This window comes from Austrofundulus limnaeus, unplaced genomic scaffold (genome assembly GCF_001266775.1).
Source record: "Austrofundulus limnaeus strain Quisiro unplaced genomic scaffold, Austrofundulus_limnaeus-1.0 Scaffold830, whole genome shotgun sequence".
NCBI lineage: Eukaryota > Metazoa > Chordata > Actinopteri > Cyprinodontiformes > Rivulidae > Austrofundulus > Austrofundulus limnaeus.
Genome location: NW_013953232.1, coordinates 38,915 through 48,985, shown reverse-complemented (window position 1 = coordinate 48,985; position 10,071 = coordinate 38,915). Strand labels below are relative to the sequence as shown.

General features: G+C 39.0%; 2 protein-coding genes across 2 annotated transcripts in view; both read right to left on the bottom strand.

The window, feature by feature from the left end:
- dyrk1b (dual-specificity tyrosine-(Y)-phosphorylation regulated kinase 1B) overlaps positions 1-1,068 on the bottom strand; it is a 64,790-nt gene extending 63,722 nt beyond the window's left edge. Inside the window, exon 1 of the mRNA XM_014028918.1 lies at positions 397-1,068. The gene's annotated coding sequence lies outside the window, so the exon portion shown is untranslated. The remainder of the gene's footprint in view (positions 1-396) is intronic.
- Positions 1,069-3,438: 2,370 nt separating this feature from the next.
- The window catches only part of fbl (fibrillarin), a gene marked incomplete at its 5' end in the record, with an annotated part of 13,386 nt that continues 6,753 nt past the window's right edge, over positions 3,439-10,071 (bottom strand). The window contains 6 exon segments of the mRNA XM_014028923.1: positions 3,439-3,603; positions 4,664-4,809; positions 5,962-6,074; positions 6,530-6,662; positions 8,680-8,850; positions 8,946-9,040. Coding sequence (XP_013884377.1) covers positions 3,579-3,603; positions 4,664-4,809; positions 5,962-6,074; positions 6,530-6,662; positions 8,680-8,850; positions 8,946-9,040 — 683 coding nt within the window.

Genomic DNA, 10,071 nt, shown 5'->3' with positions numbered 1-10,071 from the left:
CAGTTAAAGCCCTCTATAAGATCAGCCTGTATATTGATGGGAATCTGATGACAGCGGACGGTAACGCAGGATTGGGGCGATGCTGCTGCAAACCAACACGAGGCAGCGAGCCCCTCGTCATGTAAGGTTCTGGTTCTGCCCGTGCATCATCGGTCCATCACGGACCGAAAGCCGCCGAGGTGGTGGCGACGGTGACAAGAGAGGCACGAGGCCGGCTGGCGGAGAGGAAAAGAAAAAAAAAGAAGAAAAAAAAAGAGGCGGTCTGGATCTGGATCATCCTCCCAGCTTTCCGTTACCACAGACCGCCTCACACAGACCCGAACACGATAAACACAACAAACAGCTTTTCTCCCTCTTCAACAATTTCAGCACAAACTCTGCCCGTCCGTGTCTTACCTCAGGCGGGGTGTCGAACCAAGTTTCCTTCAGCAGCCATGATGTTCCGAACCCCCCCTATCTCCCTTCGTCCACACGAACCGAGCCCCCCTCCTCTGGCTCAGTCGGTCGTGTTCCCCAGCACAAAATAAGATCCACGTTATGTAAAAATCGGCGATTTGCAGCTAAAAATCCAGGCTGTTAGCTTCCAGCACAGCTGGGCTCTTTTCTCCGGAGCTGGAGAGAGTTCGGTACGAACAGGGACGGCTTACCGGTTCAGCTAGCCGTGCAGCCGGAGGAGGCAGCCCGCGGTGTCTAACACTGACAACAGTACTCTAATAAACCTATTTTACATCAACGAGATGACTTCTTACAAGTAAAGATCATCTTGCATAAATAATGTATGGTAAACTGATCAGTAATCCAGTCCGTTTTCTTATTGGTTAAAAAAAAAGAAGCTAACGTTGCCTGGCTAGCTAGCTAGTAGCATGCTATCTAATAAAACAGTGTCATTGGAACTGGAAGGCAGTCTGCACATTGCGAGGTGATTGACAGCTAAACTCACTCATCGGATTAATCTTCAAAGGCAATGAAAGGAAAAGTGTTTTTCAGTAAAGTGCAGCTAGCCTTGTTCTGAACAGCCCCCTGTGATGGGAATATTGGCCAGAGGAAAGGGGCTGCATTCAGCGCGCGCTCCCGACAGCACGCAAGTATCAGCACGCGCGCTCCAGAGACATTACCCACACAAAATGGCTGCCAAAACAATCTGCTAATGGTCACACAAAGTTTGAATGAGTTCTGACAGAAAGAATCTGTCTGGTTGTTTTAAACCTAATATGCTGGAACCAGGTTTCCTACACATATTGGACCACTTTTCTACAGTCAGGCTGTTTAATCAAAGTTAAGTTAACTTTGGCTTAAACTGAAAACCCCCACCTCAACACTGAGGTTAAATTCAGCCTAAATAAAATGCTCCACTATATTCTTTAAATTAAACTGAGCCAAAATTGAACATTCCACCAAATTATCTTACATCAATTCTTCAAATGTCCTCAAAATAGGACATTAAACAAAATGCAAATATTTGCAAATCTCATTTTAGTTACATTAAACATAACATGTTGAAATTGCACCTTTTTCTTTTTTTTAAATAGTTTTTAAAAACAGACGAAAAGGTTTAATATGTTTGCAGAAAAACTGTTGTGTTAAAATAATTTCAGAATAATGTTCCTCACTGAAAACGACGCTTTTGCTATCCAATCAGCCACATTTTATATCCTTTAAAACATATTGGAGATACATCAGGAAAATTAATTTCCAACAATTTTAATATATTTACAAGGAAAACAATTATGTTGAACGTTTTTTTTAAACTTGTTATATACTGTGTATGATTTTTCAGGGTGACTGACATGTTAAATGTTTTTTTTCTTTATAGTAAATGAAAATTTGTGACTGATTAGTTGTTTTGTATCCTGTCTTTATTCTGCATGGGCCTCTATTTTCATTAGGGTTTTTTTTTTTTTGTATTTTGTTTATCGTGTAGTTATTTTTTTTATTTGTGAACTATGTATGTTGTGTGTTTTGTGTTGTTTTACGTTTAATGTATGGACCCCAGAAAGAAAGAAAGAAAGAAAGAAAGAAAGAAAGAAAGAAAGAAAGAAAGAAAGAAAGAAAGAAAGAAAGAAAGAAAGAAAGATAGATTTCTCTGGGCTGAAGCTCATTTAAACTTCAAAGAAAGTAAACAAAAAACTGTTCTAGTCAGACCCAGCAAAACTGGAACATTTTTTAGAAAACCAGACACCAAGTCCTCAGTGCTAAATATCCCTCTCTCTGATGGTATAGGGGTGCATTAGAGCCTTTTGCATCAGTAACTTACACATCTGTAGAGGCTCCATCAGTGCAGTAAAGTTTAGACCTTTGAGCATATACCCCTCATCCAGAGGACATGTTTTTCAAGGTATTTTTTTTCAGGAAGACCATAATAAACCAGACTACATGTAGATCAGCTGCTTGAGAGTAGATGAGTCTGTGCTGAACTGACCCCCTCAGCAGTTCAAACCATAGAGCTCATCACGAAACAAAAATCCAGCAGAGAGCTAGGACAGTTGAACGGCTAGAATCATACATCAGACAATACTGGGACGACTTTCACCTCCAGTCTGCAGCAGGTGGTCTCCTCGGGTTTTACATGTTTACAAACTGTTGGTCAAAGAAAAGGAGATGCTTCATAGTGGGGAAACATGATCCTGACCCAATTCATTTGAGAGTATTGCCACAATCAAACTCCAACTATTTCTTTCTTTAAAAAATATGAATAAAAAGTGACTACTTTTTCAGAACATTGTGAAAATAAAGTCCATAAAAACACAATTTACTGAACCCAATGAAAATTAATTAAAAATATGAGCATGAGAGATTTGTAAAACATTTTGCTTTTACATCGTTTTTTTTTTATTAGTAGGGTCATAGTCCAACTTGAATGCTGCCATGAAGTTCAGTTCGACTGATTGAAGGTATCACAAAGAGAGACTGAGCTCCATCTTTGCACCAACATGACCTGAAGTTTCAATATATAGTTGGACTGTGTAGAAAATTAGTCATTAAAATATATTTTTTAAGTAACATTTGACTTCCCCATTCTAAAAATATATATATTAAAAAATCCCAGTAAATCACAAATGACATCTTAAAATATTTTAAATCACATAAATAAAAAAACTGACCTGTACCATGCAAGCAAACTGGACCTAAAGACATGAAGTTAAATTTTATGCACAGTAATCTTTTTAGATAGACTATTGTTATCAGTAATATTAGATTTAGATCAAAACATTTGAAAAACCTGAGACATACTCAAAAATCTGGTGTTACAATAAAGTGTTATTTTTAACACCTACGCATTTCTTTATGCTGACCATTGTTTAGGACCTGAAAACCAGTAGATAAACAAAAACAGATAATATGTTTGAACAGGCAGCTGACCGATTCTCCAACATAAAAAACTCAAACATAACTGATAAATGACACCTTTAGTGAGCAATCAAAGAACACTGCGGCAGGTAAATGGTTGATAAAATTTTAATGATTCAAACAAAGCAATCCACAAAAAAATACAAAATATCTGAAGGTTAGAGATGGGCTGAACGTGAGCAGAGACGGGCTGAGAGGAGGGCAACGTAAAGTCGATGGTCGTCCACATCTCACTTCTTCTGTTTTGGTGGAGGTCTGAGGAAAGTGAGAACATTATTAAAGTCTGAATGCATCTCTCAACCTGCAGCCAAAACTCAGCTCTGCATCACTGGAAGGAAAGGAAAACTCCTCAACACCACTAACATTACCCAAGGTGGCACAGCAATCATCTTTCTCTAGGTTGGACTTCTTCTTCACCTTAAATATTCATTTTTTATGATTATTTTCTAAAGGTAGTGCTTGAAACTGAAGGCTTAGGTTTGTGCTTGTTGAAAGTAGAAGTTTTAATTAGTGAATGGTGATTTTATAAATGTTAAAATTGTAACAAGAGCATAAATTATAGCAGATTAACTGAAGCAACTGCACTCCTCATCTGTCAACACCAGGTTCTAGTTCAGTCCATCTTTTTTACATCAAATCTATTTAGGGGTGCTGGAGATGAGTTTGGTTGATAGTTGAAACTTGGATTCAGGAGGAACAAGGCAGGTCTCTTGCTGACTCTGGAACAGTACAGATCTTTACCCTCGTTAGGGTCCATGAGGAGACCTGGGAGTTATCCAGGATCTGCCAGGTTGTCCTCTCTGATTCTGTTAAATCTCAGTGAAGCAGGAGGCCCAGGGGGTCTAGTTCTGTGGCTTTAGAACTCTATTTACAGATGACATGGTCTTGTTGGTGCCATTGTGCTGTGACCGGTTTGCAGCTGGGATGAAGATCAGCACCTCCAGATCTGAGGCCATGGTCCTCAGTCAGGACAGGATGGACTGCCCTCTACAGGTTGGGAATGAGGCACTGCCCTCGAGTGAAGTAGTTCTGGAGTATGTTGGAGTTTTGTTCATGAGTGAGGGAGGCAAGAAGGAACAGACCGATCGCTGAGGCTTCTGCAGCATTCTGTACTCTTTACTGGTTCACTGGGTTGAAGAGGGAGCTGAGCTGAAAGTCAAAGCTCTCAGTTTACTCCATTCCTACCCTCACTGATAGAGTTTTCTCCACTAGGACTGTACGATGTATCACAATGTACGTGTACACAACAGTCACATCGCAGGTGCTGCTACCACTATTGGTAAATGGCTAAAAAAAGAACCTGAAGTTGGTTTACCTGTAGATACCCACGACTACAGCGTGGTCCCTCTCATAGGGTTCCAATGTGAGCTGCTCCTGTGGTTTCATGTTCTCAGCGCTCATCTTCTTTACTTCTGAAGCAAAAACAGCTTCCGGAGCTGCTGTTGAGTCTATGCAGTTAGCCTTCAGGAGATTAAAACAAAAAAACAGGAACAGTTTTAAACAGTTACCCAGTTTGTAAAGACATTAAAAACAAGTGAAAACGTATCAGTGACTAATTTAACAATGTATGATAATCTATTATATTAACATTTCTTCACAGAGGTCACTGCTGCCCATATTCAGTAGTCAGTGTGAGATGAGGGGTACACCCTGGACAGGTCACAAGTCCGTCACAGAGACTAACAACCATTCACTCTCACTCATACCTAGGGACAATTTAGAGTTATCAATTAACCTAACAGTCCTGCTCTTTGATCTGTGGGAGGAAACTGGAGAAAACCCACCCATGCACAGAGAGAACATGCAAACCCTACTCAGAGGTCCCTGGCTGGGATTCAGTCCAGCAACCCTTTTGCTGAAAGCCAACAGCTCGATCAACTGAGCCACAGTGTTGTTGTTATGTACAGTAACATAACACATACTCAGTATACCTTTAACTCTAGGCCAAAAACTATTCAAGTAAAAAAAAAAAGTTAAAATACCACCAACAGTTTTAACAATTTTCTTACTATTCTACTTCAACGCTGAGCTAAATCTCCTTTACCTCCATGTTTCAACATTTAATATCTGTTCACATCCCATACAGGGTCTAAACAGCCAAGAAGTTAAAGCAAGAGCTTTATAGTTTAAAAAATCTAATTTTCTCCTCTTTATTCATGTCTTCAAAAAGTTTTCCTCGCATTTAACAATTACTGCTACTCTATACACAGGTGCACTTTGCCCACATTGTTTTTACATTATACTAACAATTACTAAATGATGGGAAAAAGCTGAAATTTTGTACACAAAATATAGCATCATTTTATATTTGTTTAAATGAGCTATAATAAAGAGCTTCAACCAGAACAAATCAAAATGCTTTCAGTCATCGTCTCTGTAATTAGAAAGGAAAATAAACGGTGTGCTTACTGGACCATAATCATCACGTAACTGGTTTTTTAAAAGCACTCTTAAAATTTTGTTAGACAACCACATTTTGTCAAGAACTTGTCTGTTGAACAACCTGAAAGATTTCCTCATGTCTACCCTGTAAATATTATTAATATATATGTGATGTTAGCTCGGGAGCTAGGCTAAAGCTGAAGTGAGCGTCCATGGCAATCCTGGACGTACCTTTATAGAGATAACAAAATGTCCTCCATTCTTCAGGAAGTTGTGTGCGTTCAAAGCGACGATTCTTGTCTGGTCAGGCTGAGCAACATCTGCAAATACCACATCCACCATGCCTGGAAACAAAAGATCACTGCATAAACACACCCGGGCATTTTAAACATTCACAACACATTAGAGACTGAATTTAGAAACACAGCTCTTTTTTTAATAGAAATAAATACAAATATTAAATTTTATTAAATTAATGATGTAAAGTTGGATAATGTGAGGACCAGGCATTGGTATCCATGATGTACATTTGCTCCAAACGAGGCTGATAATTAGAAAAAGCAACTGCCACCCACCATACTAATCCATAAATGTAAAGTATAAAAATGTAATTAACTACTTTTAAAGACTGAACAGGAACCATGTAGACCTGTGAGGACTGTCACCTGCTCTACACACATTCTGTGAGAGGTTTACTGTCTCCCCAGAGGAGAGTCAGTTCTAGCCCTTACACATCCTATGAAAGGAGTTGACTTTCACCTAGACATGAACAGAGAGAGGTCACTAAACGTCTACCTACCAACCAGCATTCGATATTTGTGTGGATGTCTGGCATCTTCGATGATTGGAATGATGTTGGTGCGTTTCTTTGCAACATTCAGAAGGTCCCGACCTGATCGATGGGAGAACTCCACAGCGTACACGAGTCCCTCCTAAAACACAGAGCATAAACATTTTACACCTTTACCTTCAGTAAAACATCACCAGAGTATACTTTAGGTTATATGTGCTTATTTTGTTACAACACCACTGTGTTTAAGGATAAACATTTTAAGCAAGATTCAGAGTTTTTTTAATAGTCTTGGTACTCTTTTAACAAAAAATTCTGAGAGAATTATTTACAATGTCACACGATAAACAGGCCCATATAAAAATTACTGCAGGGTTTAAAAACAAACATATAGATGACCTTTTCTAAAAAAAAATACAATATGCTTTTATATACCATGATGTACACCAGCAGTACTGCAGTTCTTCTTTTGAACAGTAGGTGTCCCACCACCACTGAACAGCACCATAACTGTTCATTATAAAAATTAATCTGACTGTATTAATCCATAAACAGAAGGATCAGTTACCTTTAGATTTATCACCAAAAACTGAACGGTGGTAGCATTAATATGATGTGGAGTTTTTAAGCCTCCAGTGATAACAGTACAGTGCACAAAGTTAGTGTTAGGACGGACTAGAGACACAAATTCATTCAACTTCACTTTAAATTAACGACAACTGAATCAGCTGGGGTCTAAGACTCAACAGGACAAGGTTTTCAAACAAACATCAGAGCTTTTTCTGATTGGATGAAGCAACATGTCTGGAATGGTCTTCACAAAGCCCCAACTTCAACTATACTCTCCTACAATAATGGCTTTAAATGAACTAATAATTCTTCCAAAAAGCAATTAAACATTAGCCAGAAATCTATGAAAACTTGGTGATGGATAAAAAAAAAGTCTGTGGTCCAGGTGCAACTTGCTAAAGGGACAATTAATGGGAAAACATGAACATTTAAGCCTTATAAGTGTGCATCATCTTCAGACCATAACTCTATAGATGTCCATATGGTGGTTTAAAAAGTGGCATTTATTAAGACAAGTTATTAAAAGGTGTGTTTTTCTCTCATGGTATGAGATTCAGGACAGGGTGAGGATCAGGAATGAGCTTCCTGCACATTCTGAAGTAACACATTAGAAAAGGTGAATGGAAACGGCACGATTTTAAAAAACTCGCTCTATTTCGCGAAAGCGTTTTTACGTTTGCTTGAGGTGGTTTTTGATTAAAAAAACTGTTGTTGGCTGTCCGGTACCGGTACCAGCTGCAGCCTCCTCCCACTGTCCTGGATATTCCCGTAGCGTGAGGAGAATTGCATTACTTTTTCTACGTCTCCAGACAGCATGCAACGTCGCCAATACTCGTTGAGATGACCGAATAATTACCGTACAACTTTCCTGATAGTGGCAACATGCTCATAACTTCTCTCCATTGTCCTGAGATGCGTATCCTTGCGACTTCTATACCCCGTTTACTACAGCCTGCGTAACATCATCGTCTGGCATAATTACTTTGTGTAGCCTGGTTGATTCACTCCAAGCCAGTTGATGGAAACACGTCTGAGTCACATTTCTTTTTTTCCCCTTCCTTTTTGCAACATTTTAAAAGTTCACACAAAGCTCAAATTAAAATTGGATGGAACACAGCTATTCTGTGGCCAAACTTGATTTCTCCTACAACCATTGACCACAAACACCACCCCTCATAAAACTTGTAGGAAGGAAATTTGTTTTTTTACAAACACTTGTGCACACACTTCTTTCTGGTCAGACTGGGTTCAGTATAATTTCTCAGATTAAAATAAAAAATTTCAGACGGTTCAGTTTTGCTGTCTTTTATTTACAAATTTATAACCGTTATGTGTTGTAAATAATGTAGACATTATGACTGACACAATTCAGAATGGCTTGTTTGTACAGAAACCGTGAGAAATTTTTTATAAGGTTGTATAAGGTTGCCACCAAGTTCCACTTTTAGTCAAAGCGTTCATGTTATTCCAATGAAATATTTGACATTTCTTTCTACGAGCGCCAAGATACTTGTTGCAAACAGTCCCGACATAAAAAAAGTAATTTAGAAATACTAACAAGGTTCAAGAAAGAGATAAGTCAGACTCACCGGCCCTACGATGTCAGAAACATGGGATACTGTAGTACCAGAGGCAGCACCCAGGTACATGACCTTAGCTCCAGGCTTGATGTGGATCTGGTCAATTCCTCCCAAGATGGCAGCAGCCAGCTTGGAGCGAAAAGGATTCCAGGCTCTGTACTCAATCTTCGTCTCGCCTTCCTAATTAGAGTCAAACCATGTTCACATTAAACAAACTAAGTATAAAAATGGGCAAATGTGGTTTATGTAACAAATTTTAGTTTGATGCAGCATACCTCCACGCTCATCCTTTTTTCTCCGTACACAGACTCTCCCACCACCATGTTCTTGGTCACCAGAGCATCCTCCTTCCCTCTGCAGATGAACACTCCTGAAACAAACATTTAAAATAAAAAATGATGCCACATCTAAAAAGAAAAATATCTTCATTCTGTCACTGTGATTTGTCTTTCAGGGGTAGGGACGGATACCGAATTCGATACTTTTTTAATGTACAGACCGAATTCTGTCGGTACTACCGAAAACCTATTCACGTAACATCAAACTGTACCATGTTTCGGTACCTAAATGCATCATTACGACCGTTTTGGCGTAAGAGTGGTGAGTTTTCCATGCTTGTCCTGAACGTAGCATCACGCAAGAGCATAATGACGTCAACAGCTGCTGGTTCAGTAAACAGTGCTCAGTCTGAACGTAGCTTGAAAGCCTCGCAGCTCCTGGAGTAAAACTCACCGAACAGACCACCTCTGAATTATCTGGTGGATTAATTATCTTGTGAGCATGACGTTCGCTTGCTCAAAGTAAATAAGTACCACCACTTTCTTTATTTCATCCACCATTAAACAGAGACCGGCAGAGGAAAACAACAGAGGAGCTTCTCAACAGCCCAAACACATCTGACCTGAAAGAGCACAAGCAGCTAACGAAGTGTTGGGTGTGTTTTGGATGCTCAAAACGTAGCTTCAATACCTTTTTATTTCTTTTAACTCCATCCTCTTTTGCTTATTTGATTTAAACTTATTTGCCTTCCATGGACCTCCATCACACATTTCTCTAGCGGGGAAATGACATCAATAGAAATATGTGGAGATGGATTTTAATTTGTGCAATAAGACAAAACAGTCTTGTTGTTTTCAAGAGTTTGCACTTTAAAGGGATCCCTGATTAGTTGTAACATTAAACTTTATTTGATAAACATTTATTTCAACTGTAAAATAAAGACTGTAAAAATACTGTAGGCTGTTTAGTTGTGTACATTTTTAAAAATATATTTTAACACAGACAGAGCCATTTTATTTAAACGCAAAACATTCTGGGTAAACGATGAAGTGGGTAGGTCATCGGTACGAGGCTGCTAGCGAGCTATATCCACCCTGAAGGTTAATCTTGGACAATGTCTGA